The sequence below is a fragment of the Dermochelys coriacea genome, chromosome 6 (assembly GCF_009764565.3).
Source record: "Dermochelys coriacea isolate rDerCor1 chromosome 6, rDerCor1.pri.v4, whole genome shotgun sequence".
In the NCBI taxonomy this organism is placed as follows: domain Eukaryota; kingdom Metazoa; phylum Chordata; order Testudines; family Dermochelyidae; genus Dermochelys; species Dermochelys coriacea.
The window spans coordinates 52,517,686-52,536,470 of record NC_050073.1 but is presented as its reverse complement, the minus strand read 5'-3'; the positions used below and the strand labels follow the sequence as shown (position 1 = coordinate 52,536,470).

Below are 18,785 nucleotides of genomic sequence, written 5' to 3'. Positions count from 1 at the left end.
TAATTATGTAATAACCGCACTGTACATTATTTTACTATTAATAAGCGTGCGCGTTCTGTTGCTGTTCTTACAATTAGTAATAAATACACAATGGGATTAGGATGTAGTGACCACATTGTATATTACTGTATTCTTCACAGCCATGTGCTATTAATTACTCTCTTTTTTTTTGTTTCAAATGATCATGGAATTTAGGCCCCATCAGAAATAAGTGACAACAAGAACGACAAACGAAAAAGAACTGCAGTGTGATTCAAAATTGAGTTATATTTCTTTATTATATTGGCAAAATCGGCTCTAAAAGCCAGTCAGCGCCCGGGGAAGTTCATACAAACGGCACAGATCTCCTTTAAAAGGCAAAGGCAAAGGGTTTAGTGATTTTCGAGCGTGAGATTAGCCTGCTACTGGGAATAAGGGGTTCAGTGCCTGGGGTTCATTGCGGTGTCGCTAAGGCCTGGGGTTTTCTATCGCTGAGCACAGAATAATTACAAATATCCCCACTTCGCTTCTTCTCAGTTCTCTGCAGCAGGCACCAGCTGCTCCCCAGTGAAGGGAAAGTGAGACGCTGCAAGCCAAGGGATGCTTTCGTTAGGAGCTGGGTTACAGGGTGAGCGGGCATCCGAGAGGGGGAGAAAACATTGTGCCGTGCGGGACTGTTCAAATCTCTGGGGGTGTCGTGCGGCGCTCCTGGCTCGGGGAGCGCACTGTTCACCTCCAATGCTGGCTGTTAGCTGCAGAAATATTAGCCCTCGAGAGCAATCAAATACTGATACGCCCTTAAAATCCTAGCCTTGCCTCTCCCATGCAACCGTTTACACACATCCCTCCACGCTGCAGCTGTCTTCTTCCCCTGTAGTCCGTCACGGCCTCTCTCATCCCCCCCCCCCCCATGGTCACAGAGTCTCTCTCTTTCTTCCCGCTCCCCTTTCTCTTTCCCCCCATCTCTTTCTTCCCCTTCACCGCCTCCCGCCTCTCCGCCCCCCATGCGTGGGCGGCCGCCTTGGCTCTAGCTTGTCCCGTGCTTGTGAAGGTCATGGTGATCCGCTCAAGCTGCGCATTGACAGGTGCACGAAATGCCAGTAGATGCCTTTCGATATGAAGCCCCTTCGCCGCCCTCTCCCTCCCCTGCCCTCTTTGTATTGTGTCCCCGGGTAGAGGGCAAAGAGGAAATTCCCAGGCTCGGGACGCATCCCACGGGGGCGGTAAATGCCACAACTGCCGGAAAGCTGATGCCAAGCGGCCGCAGCGCTTCCCACTGACCTCCAGGAAGGTCGCGGGCACCCTGGAGAGAAGTCCTGGCTGGGGCTGAAATACCCCATTCAGAGCGATCAGCCCTGCCACCCGCTGACCCCTCTCCTTGCTGGCACCATAAGGAAGCACGGAGCAAGCTCCCCTTCTACTGCCCTCTCTAACGGGAAACTCCCCTCCGCCTTCTAGACTGTAGGTCCAGTCAGAGTTCACTTGACGGAAAATTAATTTCGATCCCACAGATGAAGGGCTTGATTAAAACCCATTGAAGTCAATAGAAAGACTGCACTTGACTTCTATGGGCTTTGGACCAGGCTGAATTACTCAACACAAACTGTTCCCCAGTGTGGCAAAAAACAACAACAACAACAAAACCTGTCCTGGTTTCTGATTCAAATACAACAGTGGGAAAGTGTCCCGGCTCGCCCAGTCTCCTGTATAGGACTAATGCTTGCACACCAGGAAGGTTTTTTAAAAGCAATCTAGAGCTAGCTAGAAGGACCATAAGAAAAATAGCCACAGCAGAGCACTGGCTGAGCATCACTCACTGGCTTTGGCCCAGGCAGCCTGTAGAGAAGTGAAGTGATCCTTAGCTGTGGACAGATGCCTCGCATATTGGTGGCTCTTTCTGTGTTAATTGTTGTTCTTAAGCTAAAGAGTAAAATGTATTAAAACGGCAACACTGGTCTGTAGAATAAACTAAATGGGGTATTCAGTAATTTGCTTTCTGAAAAATGACTTGACGATTGTGGGGTGCCTTAGTCTTTCTGTCCCCTATTAGTGACAATTTACAGGGGGCTGATTTTCAGAAAGTGATGAGCAGCTAGCCTCTGAAATCCAGGGCCCTTGAAATGTCTCAAGTTGGGCATAGTCAAAACCGGAAGCATCCAAAGTCACCAGTCACTTTTGGAAATGGTAGGCCACTGAATCCAAGCTGGTATCGTAAATGTGGGAAGTGGCTCTACTGAAATCAATGGGAGTTTTGGCACTGTTTTTCAGTGGGACCAGGATTTCACTCCATAAACACAATCCATTTTCTAAATCCATAGAAACAATCTTTTAAATCAACCTTTCCCCATTTTAGGGGATTCTTTTTTTATTCGGCTCCCTTGCACATTGCTGTGTGGTTCACTGTAAAGAATGATTCTGGAAAGCCAAGCAGACGCAATAATAAGGATGAGGGGGTGTTGTAAAAAAAAAGGTATAAACAAAGTCTGACTCGCTCATCCTAAGCAAGCCCTTCTGGAGGGAAATATCTATACGAACCTAAAAAAATAATGTGTAAAAATACTGTCAAACAAGACAGCTGTCCCTGCATAAAGTCATTCCAGAAGAGGCCATAACATCATTCAGAACAGTTTTCGGGCCTCCTCCTTGAATTTTTAATCAACTTTATTTCTTATTATATGGCCTTTACTCAGACAAAATATCCACTGACTTCAACAGGATTCTTGTCTCTGTAGGCTCAGACCTCCATTCAGAATAACAGCTTGTAAGACAAAACTCCTAGGAAGTTAATAGCAATGGGATTTTTCTTTCCTTCAGCAAGATACCCATTGAAAATTCCAGTCCGCGGTTGTTGTTACATCAGAGAACCCTGAGCTAGCCTCTTTGGGGATCGTTGGAATTTGGATGAAGGTTGAAGTTTAGTTTTAAAACTCTGCGGCAGATCGGACTATCAGGACACCTTGGTGAAGTTTTGATAAAATGTAACAATGGCCTGTACATCAGAGGAGGAGAAGGAGGAAGAGGAGGAGGAGAAGGATAGAGGAGGAAGAGGAGAAGGAAGAAGGAGGAGGAAGAGAAGAAGAAGGAAGGAGGAGGAGGAGAAGAAGGAGGAGGAGGAGAAGGAGGAGGAGGAAGGAGGAGGAGAAGAAGAAGAAATGAAAGAATAAGTTTGCATATTTCTGGAAAATAAAGATCAGTTTTTCACAACTTTAAAAAAATAGCCGGAGGAAAGAAGCTCCTTGGGGCACAGCTGAAGGATGGCTCAACCTTGAATACGTGAGCAATCTAAACCATCCAGGAGTCAGACGAAATCGAGTGTCCAGCTCTGCTTTAGGAGCTGAACACCCAATGCTAAAAAGATTATTGACTGGTTCTTTGAAATGATGAATGGGTTGAGACAGGGAAATAGAGGGAAGGGAGAAATAAGAAGGAAGGACAGAGGGAATAAGTTCAAGGGTTTGACTTGATTTGATCTGTGGTGCTCCCTTCTGTTTCCCCACACTGCTTTGCTCCGCAGCTCAGCGTCAGGTCCCAGAAACTCTCCCTTCTGCTGTACTCCCCAGCTCAGTCCTCGGGCTGCAGCATTGCAGAAGCTCCCTTGCCTTTCTCATTTCTTCTTGTGCTCAGTCTCTACATAACATAAGAGATGCCCCCAACCCGCCTGTTTGCCAGGTCTTTTGTTTTTGTTGTTGCCATTCTGAGTTCTGCAAATGACCAGCTATTTCAAGATCTGGAATCTAATTCTGAAAACTGAAGACTTAGTTACCTCTGATGTTTTAATTGACATGCACTTTTGCAGCATTTCTTCATTTAATATAATTGAGGAGGGTTATTTATGTGGTCATTTACTATACAACATATGTAATGGGTGTATATTCGTTTATGTACGTGCGTAGACTTAAATTTCATCTACTCAGACTTTTAATTGTCCTTTATTTTTCTAAGTCGTTGGATGATATGGAGTCTTATACAACATTTAATGTTTTTCAGTTCTATATTTTTCTTGAGGTGAGGGAATAGTAACTGAAAGGACTTCTTGAGGCCTCTTCTTCTGGACATCAGCTACTCAGTTAATCACAAATAAAGGGCAAATTTTCATAGGGATTCCCTCCTGCCCAGGAATCCTTGGATAAAGTCAATCTCAGTATTTTTCCTCACACAGCAAAGCTTGGAAGATTTAAAAATGAAACATCACATTGTTACTATATCTCAAAATAAGAAGGTCCCGGTACATGTAACATTCCAAATATTTATATAGATTTGCAAAAATTCTTAAAGGAAACTAAACCAGTGTGAATCACACAGTTTGACTCATGGGATTGGAATCAGGACTCCTGGGTTTGTTTTTTTCTGGATCTGTCACTAAAATAGTGGCAAAAAACCCTTCCGTGAAACTTCTACCTCCAATCTGTCCTTTGATACTTTCATCATTCATGGTTAAGGCTGCAGGTAAAAGAGTAGGGGAAAGTATATTCACTTGTTTCCCTGATAATTCACAAATCGATTCAAATATTAATTCTGGATTTAAGAGCAGGATCCAATCTGTTCTACTACAAACATTCTGGTTGGTATATATACCTGCGTCTAAACAAGTAACAAGCACACGAGTGGAATGAATATACCCAGCTTCATATCACATACCTGAAGACTCTACGGCTATTTTGCAAGGGGGGGGGTTGCACCACCTGTGATTAAAAAAGAAGGATCTCATCACCCCGCCTCAAATCAATGAGATTGATACATAATTCATAAAAGTGACAATGGGCTTCTGGACGGAGGAGAAGATGGGACCACATGGCTTGTCATGGCCAGTCCCAATGGACAGTAAAATCTGAGGGGAGTGACACAGACACCGTGAAACCTGTAAAGTCTTTGCCTCCTGCAACAGAAAATAGCTGTACGGGAAATTTAAAAGACAGAATTAGGGGATCCTTTCTGTACAGTTTTTAGAATTCTCCCTGCCAACGGTGCATGCAAATGAGACCGAAGGGTCCCACGATAGTTTCTCTTCCGAAGCCCATTGATACTTTTATTTTGTTTTGCACGAAATTATTTTGTAGTTTGTTCCTGATTTTTCTCGTAACATCGGAGTAGAATTCAATCTTTAAAGCAGTGAGTCTGAAGCAGGGACCCTCTTCTCCACAAGCTTTCTAGGGACTGCCCAGCCACTGAACAGGTGTTGAGTTTATCTGGAAATATTTGACTAGCATGAGCAAACTGTGTCCAAAGCAAAAAGGGAGACCCAAAATGAAACAATGGATAGAAGAAATTATCTTCTCCTGGGATCAAACTACTGATGGAAACCGCGCTTTGATCAGATAAAAAAAATCGTTGTGCAAAGCAAACACGAAATAGCGTTTGTTCTCCTAAGAAGCTAGCGCATGTGGGAAAAGAGGGAGACCTCGATGCAAAACCCCAGCAATTCTTCAACAAGCCAGCCTCTCAGATCCACACTGGCCGCTCTCCGAAGTTTCTGTTTGGTTGAAGTGGCGCTAATAAGAAGCCTCAGAATAACTGAAACTTCTGGAGCAGATGCGGGTACAACAGCTACCGGCTTTTTAACTCGTTGGTATCAGGATGAAAAGAAGGGGGGGGGTGGCATTTCAACAAGGTTGAGATTCCCCCGCTGAGGAAAGAAAGTCTCTGAACCCCCAGGGACAGCCCTTGAATCCTTACGGTGGGGAAGTGGAGAGTGAGGGTGGGATGGGGGAGAAACTTTGAAACATACAGCGGCGCTGTAGCCAGAGTGTGTGTGGGGGGGGGGGGGGGTGAGACACACCGCTCCGATTTTTCTGAGTCCTAAAAGTGAAAGATTAAAAACAACTATTTTATAGCCTGTGCTTCAGTGGAAGCCCGTGCTCGGTGGGAATTTAGCAAACAGTTCAGAAGGCTCCCCCAAAATTAGCTATCATCGAGGGACAATTGAGAAGTCAGAATAGCAAGAGACGGAGCTGGATGTATCATTGTATCCACATGGGACTGTAGTGGCGCGTGGTGACTCGATGCAAGAAAAGAATGAGCCAAGTGCAGCCTTGGTGTCAACTGTTTGGGTTGATGTTGAATAATACCAGGAAAGGATTTGGCCAATAACGAACCAGGAGCCTGATCCAAAGTCAATTGAAGACTCCTACTGACTTCAGTGAGGGGGTTGGTTCAGGTCCCATTTCCTCAGAGTGGCTTTTCATCGCCCAAGAAATGTGCTTTAAAACAAAAAACAAAACAAAAAACAAACAAAAAAAAACCCTCGAGAAAAACCACCAGGACAGAGGAAGAGCAATGAAATCAGAAAGCAATGAAATCAGCTTCTCCCACCAGTACCCTGCATGGACTGTGTTAGTTTAGTAGGAGACAAAAATAAAAGGTAAAAAGCATAACACAAGGAAGGGCCAAGAGCGTTGTTGCTATGCAAACTAAGCCGTGAGCTCCAGAAATAAAGATGCAACATTAATTCCGCTGCCAAAAATTTTGGAGATTAGCCCAAAACGTATCCCACCATCACTACCCGCAGCACCAGCAATAGCGTTAGAAATCAGGTACAAAAAGGCGCTCGCAGTTTGGTAGTCTGAGGCAAAGCCGATGAGAAAACAAATTCGTGATAGGTTCCAAGAGCAGGTCTCTGCCAAAAAAAGGAGGGGGGAAAAGGGTAAAAAACTACCCCTCCCCCATGCTTTAAAAGGAGCACACTCGCGGAATTGGGGTATTTATTCACTACTTGGAACCATCTCCTACTCTCTAAGACTAATAGGAGAAAGATAGGCAAGGGATTGCAGGAGAGTGCTGGAGCCGCTCCACCGCCTTCCAAGCTATTCCCCTGCACAGCTCAGGGCTGGAGCCAGTCACAATAAAAGGGGTCCTTTAGCAAAGCGAGGGTACAAAAAGGGAAGCAACCAGATCCTGAAAAAAAAGGATGATGGTTTTGGGTGGGAAAGAGGGATGGATTTAGCCTCACAATGAATATTTTAGCCGGGAATCCCATTCCTTCCCATTCCCATTGATTCCGCTCCGCTCTGGTTTTTAAAATAGAAATTGAATCCAGTCACTTGTTCAAAGCTTTATTGGTGAGCAGTTTGCCCAGAGAAATATGTTCTCTATCTGACAGATTATATCATTAAGAATCATTAATCCGAGAGATCAATTCAAATGCCCAGTAGGTCATAAATCATATAATCAACTGTATATATATAGGTTTCAGAGTAGCAGCCGTGTTAGTCTGTATTCGCAAAAAGAAAAAGAGTACTTGTGGCACCTTAGAGACTAACAAATTTATTAGAGCATAAGCCTTCGTGAGCTACAGCTCCGATGAAGTGAGCTGTAGCTCACGAAAGCTTATGCTCTAATAAATTTGTTAGTCTCTAAGGTGCCACAAGTACTCCTTTTCTTTTTGTATATATATATGAAAGGATATGCTAGAATCTCTGTAGATAACATCATATAAATATGTATGAATAATATACAATGTCTCTGTATATACACGTATGCATATAGATTAATTGCTGACCACTGTATTTTTCATTAGATACCACAAGAGCCTGGGTTTTCCATTAGACCGAAATAGACGTTTATTTTGGAGCCTGAACTGCTTGAATAATCCTCTATCAAAAGACGGCATCGCTACCATTTAAATCGAATCGTCTGTTTCTATTCCAATAAAGACTATCTGCATGAAATTAAAACTTTGCAAGGATGCCACGCGCTATTTATTTCCGTAGCGAGAGGCTGCGGTGCAGCTGTGACAGCGTGGAGCTGATAAGCGTTATCAATGTCAGTGTACAGGTCTGATTTCCCAAAGTAGTCCAGACTCTGGTGGCTTGGAAAACACGATGGATTTCGCAAATAGGTCTGGTGCATTCAAAACTGTCTCGGTCAAACTCAACTGTTCATAGGCACGTGGAGTTTCAATATAGCTAATCCTTATTCAGCAAGGACTTCTTTTCAAAACAACAATAAACTGATGTGATCATGATTTGAATTGAAAAGCTATCCAGGATTTTTTTTTATATTTATGTATGATAAAAGCAGGCTCAGGCTGATCAGAGAAAGGTGAGCTTTGGTTTTCGCATCGATTTTATACTGATCAACAGACAGTGGGGTCGCTTCAGTCAGATAATGTCCTGTTCAATACCTTTCCTGCAAATATTAAATGCATTTGATAACATATTCTTAAGTTTGGCTTTCTAGGACTGCCGGAAAGTCGAAAAAGATTTTACTTTTTTCTTCCTTTTAAATATAGGATCGAAAATCTGTTCCCATTCAGTAAACCTGATAGTCTGGGGAAATCAGCTGTGTGCTTATATTAATTTGGAGCTGAGACGGTGTATAATTATAGACTTGGTGTTTGCTTTTATTTGTTTACACAGCTTCGTTTACAACCAAAAATAATCATCGTTCGGATTTGCGAAGGGACTTTGGACAACAACAAAATAACATAGATATGAAAAGCAATTCTCCAATTATTTTTAATCGCTGTATTTCAATGTATTTTCCAAACACCCTTTAACTCGGTAACGGTTCCTGCGTTAACCTCTCACTTCCAGTGACACAAATTGGTCATTAGAGAGAGAGTTTTATAGCAAACCTTTTCACAGTGCTGCAGATTATCCTCGATTGGAAGCTAATTGAATTTTCGTTACAACTAGGGGCTGGGTTAGCGAGTGGTTAATAGATTCACTGGACAGAACCTTGGTTTCAACCATCGAGAGATGCAGTTTTGACCATTACCAGTGTATTTTTATTGTTGTAGTTCAGGATCTTGGGAATCTCATTCCTTTTTAATGGTGGCTTTGTTGAAGAGAAATCCAAACGCCAAGTACCGTGCCACACATTTATTCCAAGCGTTTTGAAATACCCCAGCATTTCTTGATTAGAGTGGTTGAGGCGGTGCTGATTCTTTGCCAATAGAATTGCCCTCGAAACCACTGGCTAGAAACCCCTTTATTCAACACGCACAAATATGTATTCTCCTTCATTTCTGTGTCTAAACGTTCAATGAACTCGAGCTACTGATTATAAAACTGGAGTCAGACCTGGAAAAGATACGATTATCTTCGAGGCTAGATACTCACCCTGCAGAAAGAGACCCAGAGCAGAATCCCGGGCTAGGTTTTCTCTGAGGATTTCCCACTGGACGTCCAGAAGAGGGTTTTTTTAGAAAGACGTGAATGCATTGAGTTGATTTGGTTTTTATTAAGTCATAAGAGAGAGAGAGAGCCGGGGGGAGGACGGGGGACGGGGAGGAACAAAAAATGAGGAAAGAATTAAGCAGGTAATAAAGAGAATAGGGAAGGAAAATCCACTGAAAGCTTTCTTGGACCAGAAACTTGAGCAAGCCCAGCGCTGCTGCTCTGCTCCGAGGGAGACTTGAAAATGTTTTGAAATCTAATAAATGAATCCATCTTTGGCCATTTAACGAGGACCTCACTAGAAACCCTGGTGTGTCGCTGGGATAAAGGGCAGCCCTTCCTTGCTGCACCGTAATGTACTTAGTACTAATGTGCGATATAGTTTTGTCAGACAACGGTATTTACAATGCTGGTTATTATTGTAAAATCTCCCTGCCTACTGTAACAATCCCCTTGCAAGTGTCTAAACGGCTTCACGCCCAGTCCCCTCCCTTCCAGGTTATTCCCTTGCAATCAGGGTTATTATTCCCTGTTAAATTCAGGTTCTGCACATTTGCTTTTCCGACTATGTAACTAAATCTAAAAACGTGAGTCTGTTTCCCCCCTAGTCCGAAGTGGGGGGTGGAGCAGGGAAAGGAGGGGAGAGAACACATCTGCAAAAGCCCCGAGTGTATATTTATAGACAAACGTCAATTCTCGTCTCCCCTCCCCTCTCCCTCACCACGCTTTGCACGGACCTTGGGCCCACTGACTTCCTTAGGGGCAGGAGCCGGGCCTTCTGTCTTTAGCGATATTTGGGCTCATCTCCCTCGCGGCGGTGCGCAGAAATGATCGTCCGGCTACGGGTGGCGAGGAAAGGGTTAAGGGCCTTTTTGACTGAAGAGCTGTGGGTGCAGTTGGCGTAATATCTTTATTACTGAAAACTTCAAGGTAAGAGCGCGATAGAAACCAGATGTGAGGGATGGAAGAAAGGCAGGGTAAAAAAATAAATAAATAAGTGTCAGGGGCAGCAGGAGTTAACTGGGGAAGCAGGAGTGGAGTCCGGTTCAGCTGATGGGACCGGGGCTGACACCGATTTGCGGTTAAACCCCTTTGGGGTTGCAATTGACCTTTCAGTCCCGAAAAGGCTTCTTCCAGTCCTAGTCCCTCTACAAGTTCCAGTCTCGCCGCCTCGGAGGCAGGTTATCAAGTAAAACACTGCTCTGCTACCAGAGGGATTTTAATAAAAACATCACGAGCAACAAAGAATTGTTTACATCTGATAGAAAAATGTGAAAATCTTCCCTGGCTTGTAATAATAATAATAATTTAATTCATTAATAATACCGCTAGAAGCAAGAACGAACTTGCCCTGGGTAGAGGGCGGCTGTCTTCAGCTCGTAACAAGGGGCAGAAAAACACCCCACAGCAACGCTGAAAGGGTCTATCAAAGTCATTACCAGTCCTGGAGATGGCAGAGGGAGCGGGGCTGCTGCCAAAGGGTTAATTGGGGGGAAGGGTGAGGGTCTTAAAGGGATATGGCTCGGGGGACGGGGGGAAATCCATATTGCTTTTAATAAAGGACCTAATGGGGAGGGAGGGGGTTACAAAGTCTAAGGTCTCTGCAGCTGCGTTGCAAAGTCAATAGTGAAGAGGGCCAGAACGAATCGAGTGTGTCATACCCATTAAATTGTTCCCTGCTCTTCCGCCCTGCACAGATCCCCATATTCATCCCCTAATTGCATGAATGTCATGTGTTTGATTTTCTATTTTTTAATCATAAAAAAGTTTTTTTATGCAAAAGATCTGACTTTCCCCCCCCCCGCGCTCCCCTCCTTCCTTGGCCCCCTCCCCTCCACTGTCATCAACTACATATTAATTGTGGGAGAGGTCTCGGGTTTTGTATGTGTATGGGGAAAACTGTTGAGAAGAGTGTCTTTGGACTGTAGATAGCTTGAGACAGAGAGTGAGTGTGAGAGAGAGAGAGAGAGAGAGGGAAGAAGGGGGGGCAGATCCCTTTCGCTCTGCAAGATCTTGAGGAGGCTTTGGAGATCTGGTCAGCTTTCAAGAACATCTGAATCCTCTTAGAGTTCCCTGGCCCAGCCGTGAGTGTGCATGTGAGACAGAGAGCGAGAGAGGGAGAGGGAGAGAGGCAGGCTCCTGGTGCCCCTCCAAGCGCATTAAGGACACTCGGGCCTTTTAATTTTAGGAATGAATGCTGATACTTGTGTTTCTTATTGTGATCCGGCTGCCATGGATTCCTACTACAACGCAGCCTCCCAGAGCACAGAGGGCTCCTCGCCTTTTAGGGCATTTCAAGCAAGTGACAAGTTCAGCCCTACTTTCCTGGCCAGCAAAGGACAAGGCTTTGGTGACAGCAGCAGTAAGTGCCGGAGCCGCTATAGCCAGCAGGAATGCCAGTCCCTGGATGGCAGCGGGCAGGCTCCCAGCTCTGCTGGGGTACAAGGCTCCTTTAACAAATACCAGCAGCAGCAGCAGCATCTCTACATGCAGCGAGGCCCCTGCAAAACTCCCCCGGAGAGCAACCTCAAGCTGCAGGAGACCAGCAGCCACAACGGAGCCCTGCAGGTCTCCTGCTACGGTGAGTCCCATGCACACGGCTCCGGTAGGGGTATGTTTGCTGCTGAACGTGGCTGGGGCGGGGGAAAGGGAGATGGGAAGAGGGGCGCGCAGATAAACTGAAGTGCCAGGAAAAGGGAAGAACGTAAAACAGAGAAAGCAGGGCGCCTTTGGTGGACAGGGGCCACATGCTTGGGACCCGCTTCTCCTTCAGTGTGTGCTCTGTCCATATTCTGACTAAAGCCCTGCTGGAGACAAGGGGGATCCGTGCCAGAGTAAGGACTGCGGGATCGGGCCTGTTTCTGTCGGAGAGAGGTCAATAGATTCGGTGTCGTACCGGTGTCTTTCCAGCATGCGCTTTGAGCAGTAACCCAACGCGAGCCGTTCCCCTGATACCGTGCACCCTTTTGCCGGCTTCGGGATCCCGTCTTCCACTGCCGAAGAGACCATATAACGGGAGAGGATGGAAGAAAACAACCACATCCCCTCCCCTACAAATGCACATGCTCCCAGGAAAAGAGTGGGGTGGGATGTATAAAAGCTCCCCCCTATCCGTTTTCCTGAGGTTGCTCTGAAATTGTCCCAGTAACGTCGGGGGGTGGGGGGATATGCGCTTTTTGAAACAAAGCAACCACATGCCCTTGGGAGAAACAATGGGTCTTATTCTGGTTTTTTATTTCGCATAGAATGACTTAAGTCATTTACAGACTCGCATCCCTCGATTGTAATTTTATTGTTGTTGCTCTTATTATTATTATTTATTATAAAGTCAATGCCTCTTTGTGTTTCCAAACACAGCCGTGTTCCAAACAACTGTATTTTCTATGACAGCAGCTTATTTCCTTTCGGCCTGCTGCAATGAAGTGTTATAATTTCTCTAGATCTGATGCACACCTAGAGATTGCTATTCTGTCATTACAAATGAAAGAAAATCCGTAACTGTGTTCTTAAAAAAAGACAAGTTTTAGTTAATCCCTACTCAAAATATTCCCTAAAGTGGCCTTCTGTTTAAATGTGAATGTTGAGAGAAATCTGCTCTCCCCATCATTGGGTTATCTTTACTATTCGCCTCCACCCCGTTGATTTCTGCCCTGCGTTTGAATCATCAAAGGTAACACACATGCATCCTCTTCATTTCATTAGTGGCAATTAAGATATCTCCCCGCATTGACGCTAACCTGAATAGAATTAAACCGGATTTATTCTCATTATCTTTCAGGGGACGTACTTAAAATGACAAACATTTGTTTAGGCGTTTCCGTTCTACTTGGAGGTTAAAAACAATCCTCTTCTTCTGGTTAAGGGAAAGTGAAAATAAAAATCTTTATCTTTCTCACTATCTATCTATCTTCCCTGTTTCTACACAAATGCTGGTTAATTAACTCCTACAGTCTGCATTCACTGCAGTCTGAATTCACTGCTATTTCAAAACCAAGTCTCGGTGAAAGTTTATTTTTCCCACTCTTCCATCAATCAAAAGTTACCCAAAGCAGCCCTAGACCAGGAACAAACTAGAGGAATAAAGAGAAAGCAAAACACGAGCGATGCCAGTCAAAGTGAGCAATTGAGAAGTATTACAAAAGGAAGATCAGAAGTGCAAGGGAAAGCTAAGTCTTCTGCAGCTCCTGCTTTTCCACAGTGCAGCAGCGGTGTGCTGGGGTTACTCCCATCCGTCCTTCTTTCGTTCCATTTTCTTTGAACACTGGTTTGGATTATGTCTGAGCTTCTCCAATTGCTTTTATTTTATTATTTACTTTCTCTCCATGCACCTCCCTTCCCCCTTTCCAGACTTGAAACAAGTCAAAGGCACCTACCTCCCCCCCACCCCTCCTAAACATCTCCTGAAGGCTTGGAGTGTTTGCTGACTATAGGAAAAGCTGGAAGGGACGGGGCCCGGGGTTACATTAACAAGCCATCCATCACTCGTGCTGCAAGAAGCCGGCCTGGGCAGCCCCTCTCAAAGGGGTGCAGCGGAGAAAGACGCTTTGAAATATGTGTACGGCCAATCTTCAACCGTACTGTACCCCGCCCCGTTAGCTTCATTTATTTCCCCGCATGGCAGCTGACTCCAGAGACATAGATCGAACCAGAGGCTCCTAACGTCCCATGGGGAAAGGTCTCCCTTGTCCCAGTAACTTGAAAGCTCCTTGCCTTTTGCAAAGGAGTTCCCCGCCTTTGGTGAAGTGGAGGGCAAATCTGTACGCTGTGCACCCGCCAATGGCTCAGGCACCGCGCGCAGTGTAGGGAGAAAGGCTGCTAGGCAAGGGAGCTCTGATCTACAGGCTGCTAACCCCATCTATAATGAAAAAGCCAGACAGCACAACATGTAATCGCTGTAAAAAAAAAAAAAAAGAAAAGAAAAAGAAAGCAGCCCCTTAGAATGCTCCGAAGAAGCCCTTCTCCCCGCCTGCCAAGGGTCTGGCCTTGCGAGCTCCAGTCCCTAACTGTCCCATTCTGGATGGGAGTTATCTGGGACCTTCCTTCCCAGAAACGACCCCGCGCAGAAGAAACCAGAGCGATTTAGATTCATTTCCCCGAGAACTGAAATTAAGCTACCAGCGCCCCAGACTTCACACCCAAACACTTTTCTTCAGGGGCTTTTGATGACACAGCGCCTTGAGAGGGGAGAATTCCCCCCGAAATGCTGCGGGGAAATGGGCAGTGGAGTTGCCTGGATTTTGTCGCCATGGCTTGTAGCACGAGTTCTTCCCCCCACCGCATAAGGCCAGATCTGGAAACTCATCGTGGCTGAATTATCGGAAAGAAACAGTGCAGGGCAAATCCTTTGTGTCCAGATGGAATAGAGACAACGGGGACTATGTCTATTCTTCTTTACACTGCCCAGTGGAGCCACTCCAGACCTGCAGCAGTGTAACCGAGATCAGCGTCTGGCCCTGGGTCACTTCATGGGCGGGAAGAAAGATTTAGTGCATAAGGGGGGCTTGCACGAGTCTGAAAAAGAAAAACAGCTACAGCTTCCCCCATTCGGTGTGATTTCAAAGGCTGTTTCCAAATTCCCCACACCCCGGCGCTTTGAGATTCCGTTGCGCCGTTCTGTAACTCCGCGCACCACCAAGGGAACCCCAAGAGGGAATGCGCCGTGTCAGAGACCTGCACCGTGAGTTACAGCGCGTGTGAATTGTAATGCGTACGATGCCGAGCACTCCGAGTTACCTGATACAGACTTGTAACAGCCACATGCTCACCTGGAACGTTACATGTCATTACCCTCAACCTTTCAGCCACTCATTTCCCAATACACCTCCCTGCGCATTTCAAGGCGATAAATCAGAAGGCGCTGGGGGAGGAGGGAAGTGTCTCTCGTTATACTCCCCAAACATATGCCGTCGGTATGTTTTAAATAACGACTTTCATTATACTGGACTCCACTAAATAAGTCTCTGGGCCTTTAACATAGATTGTAAACTCTTTGGATCTATCTGCATGATTTCTGGGGCAATGGATGTGGCCGGCGCTGCATAAATCATTACTGAGTAATTAGCAGTGAATAAATAGTATTTGAGGCCATTCCTCAGAGGTGCCTGATTTCTCCAAAAACTCTCTGCTAACTGGATTTCTTTTTTTTAGGTTGAAAAATCCAGGGCAACATCTTAGCATCCGATGACACATTACAAGGCTGTATAGAACCAAATGAATGTATCATCCACATTAATGCCACCAGGATTCTGCATGCCTATCGATTGCATATTTAGGCGTTTGTTTATTTATTTGCTATTAAGCAACATTCCCAATTGACTAGTGGTACCATGGAACCCCTAACCGGTTTAAAGTGTGGTGTGGTGTTTCTCAGAATACATGGCAATGCAATAAAAGCCACCTGGGTCTGTGAGGAGAATTAACACTACCAATAATAATGGCTAATGATTAAAATAGTTTCTGGTTAACAGTAAATATCCACTGTAAGATTTGGACGGATTGCTGCATAGAGGGACGGGTGGCATGCCAGACCGATAGAATTTCTTCTTTTCTAAAATTAAATGAAAAGTTCTGAGCCGTGTGAGTTTATGGGGTTCTGTATCTGGAATTTAACAGGAGGGTTAACCCTTCCTTTGCGGGTTGCACCATCCCAGAGACAGCATTCCTGCTGCACAAGCAGCGAAGAGGAGGGGGTGGGAGAGAAGCGAGAATCTGCTGGGCCTCCGGCTCAGGAGACCGGGCCAGGGCGAGCTTCCCAGAGAGCCCGCGCTGTGTTGTTCTGAATCATTCCCCCACCGCTGTATTGAGTCGGCACTCGCCCGCATGCAGCTGTACCCCGGAATGATTTGTATACATTGGAAATTAGCATAATTGCAATAATGAATAATCGCTCTCTTGTATTTCCGGTTAACCAGGGCTTGCAGTTTTGCCAAACCCCAGTCAGCGTTGTCTTTTACTAATCTCGGGCTTTCGGAGTCCAGCCACTCTAGGCTGAGTTTAGCTCCAGAATCCATTGCCCTGTTAATAGGGGCATAAATCTGCGGCGGGGAGAAATGTACCAATGAACAGAGCAGGCGACTGCCTGAGATGAGGGGACCACATCTGTACGCAGTATTCAAGATGTGGGCCTACCATGGATTTATATAAGGGCAATAAAATATTCTCCGTCTCATTAAAAGAGGGATAGAGAATAAAACGGAGAATATCTTATTGCCCTAATATAAATCCATGGTATGCCCACATCTTGAATACTGCGTACAGATGTGTCCTCATCTCAAAAAAGATATACTGGCATTAGAAAAGGTTCAGAAAACCAAAATGAACTAAAATGATTCGGGGTTTGGAACAGGTCCAATATGAGGAGAGATTAAAGAGGTTAGGACTTTTCAGCTTGGAAAAGAGGAGACTAAGGAGGGATATGATAGAGGTATATAAAATCATGAGTGGTGTGGAGGAAGTGAATAAGGAAAAGTTATTTACTTTTTTCCCTAATATAAGAACTAGGGGCCACCAAATGAAATTAATGGGCAGCAGGTTTAAAACAAACAAAAGGAAGTTCTTCTTCACACAGCGCACAGTCAACCTGTGGAACTCCTTGCCTGAGGAGGTTGTGAAGGCTCGGACTATAACAGGGTTTAAAAGAGAACTGGATAAATTCATGCAAGTTAAGTCCATTAATGGCTATTAGCCAGGATGGGTAACGAATGGTGTCCCTGGCCTCTGTTTGTCAGAGGGTGGAGATGGATGGCAGGAGAGAGATCACTAGATCCTTACCTGTTAGGTTCACTCCCTCTGGGGCACCTGGCATTGGCCACTGTCGGCAGACAGGATACTGGGCTGGATGGACCTTTGGTCTGACCCAGTGTGGCCATGCTTATGTTCTTATGTCCTTTGGGGCAGCTGTTTCTATCTCTGTGTCAGCTAGTTCCATGGCTAGGCTAATCCCAAACCGTGACACTATCTATGCTGCCTGGGCCTGATTCTACCCTCCAGGGCATCCGTTTTGGACTGGCGTTGCCCATTGCCCTCACTGGAGTTGCCCATTGCCCTCACTGGAGTTACTCCTCATGTACCCTGGTCTGAGGGGAGACTCGCAACCTGGTGCCATTGAGGGCTCACAGTTCGGGTAAGGATGAAACACACTTGTGGAAAGAGACATGCCAAAGGGAGGAAAGAGGCTGATTCTAGCGGTTTCCAGAATCTACGGGAACCATGGGGGGGACCCTTCTCAAGCGTCCTAACAACCCCCCTCCTGGATCGGTTAATGTCCATCGTGCAGTGCTGAGGCTCTGGGCGCCTTTGCCATAGAAAGCTCCCTGTTCCCGCAGCTGGGCCAGAGCTCACCTTGCTCCTAAGGAGCTGCTCAGAACGGTGTCTGCTGGAGCCAGGGGTGCTCGGGGTGCTGCCGCACCCCCTGGCTTGAAGCGGGCTCCTTTCTACACAGGGTTTACAGGTTGGTTCAATGGCTCTCAGCAGCCCCAAGATACAAATCTTCCCAGCCCCCGTGATGTGGGCCCTATCCGATCCCAGGCCGGGCTGCGGGCTTCACTTTAGAGAGGGGGCTGCGAGAAGCCTTCGTTTGGGTTGTGGAATCGCTGTAGTAAGGCAGTCCGGCTCACTACGTCGCCCGCTTCGTGCTGGCCCCACGCAGCTTTTCTTCGCTGGGCTGAGCGTGACCAACAAGTGTGGAGAGTTGAAGGTTTGGCGCTAATGACCTCTGCAAACCAGGAAAAATGCAGTTTTAGTTGCTTGTTATTTGTCTCTCCGTTTACTGCCCTGCTGAGTGATCCGGACTGTGTCTCGCTGGTAAGCTGGAGGGAGATCAGTTTAGGAGGGCCGAGAAAGTCTTTCTGGCAGTGCCTGCGCGGGTTGGTGGCACTGGCTTTATTCCCAATTCCCAGCTGAGCCTTTTCCTTGGCCCCTTTATCTCGAAGTAGTGCCCTTTCTAACCTCTCCACTTTGTCCCTGCTAATAATGCCTCTCAGCCGATCCTTTTGGGCCTCCGCTGTAGCGTAGTGTATCCCGAATCTGAACAATAAGGTCCGATCTTCCCCCAGAGCCCCCAAATTCCCAACGAAGCTATGGAGTGTTGGATGAGGCCAAGAATGCACATAGGAGGGGGCCTGGGGTGACCAGATGTCTCCATTTTATAGGGACATTCCCGATATTTCGGGCTTTTTTTATATATGGGCTGCTATTACCCCCCACCCCCATCACACTTGCTATCTGGTCACCCTAAGGGGGCCCGATCCGGAGCCAGGGCCGGCTCCAGGCACCAGTGTTCCAAGCAGGTGCTTGGGGCGGCCGGCAGTGAGAAGGGGGCAGCCGTGTTTCCGCGGCAGCCGCAAATCGGCGGCAGCTTCTCGCTTCAGCCAAATCGGAGGCAACTTCTCCCTTTTGCAGTCCGCGGGCGGCAGTTTTTTTTCACTGCTTGGGGCCAAAAACTATAGAGCCGGCCCTGCCCAGAGCTCAGGAGCCTTCCTTCCCCCAGGCCTTGTCTTCACTAGAAAACTAGGACGAGATAAAATCCTGATTCTACCCCCGCCGGATGGCAGGACTTGCGCTAGTAAGGGAGGGCCACTGGAGCGAATCCTGTTGACCGGATCGGCCCATACCTCCTAGTCTTTCTGAGTAGCTGTTTTCCTTTGTTAATTTCAACCGGCTTAGCCCTGTTGATTTCCGCTGGGTTTGGCC

At 46.3% G+C, this 18,785-nt stretch overlaps 1 protein-coding gene across 1 annotated transcript in view; it reads left to right on the top strand.

Annotated features, from left to right (window-relative positions):
* Nucleotides 1–9,819: 9,819 nt before the first annotated feature.
* ALX4 (ALX homeobox 4) overlaps nt 9,820–18,785 on the top strand; it is a 65,869-nt gene continuing 56,903 nt past the window's right edge. The window contains exons 1-2 of the mRNA XM_038406932.2: nt 9,820–10,025; nt 11,284–11,676. Of these exons, the coding sequence (XP_038262860.1) occupies nt 11,286–11,676 (391 nt within the window). The 5' untranslated portion in view covers nt 9,820–10,025; nt 11,284–11,285. The remainder of the gene's footprint in view (nt 10,026–11,283; nt 11,677–18,785) is intronic.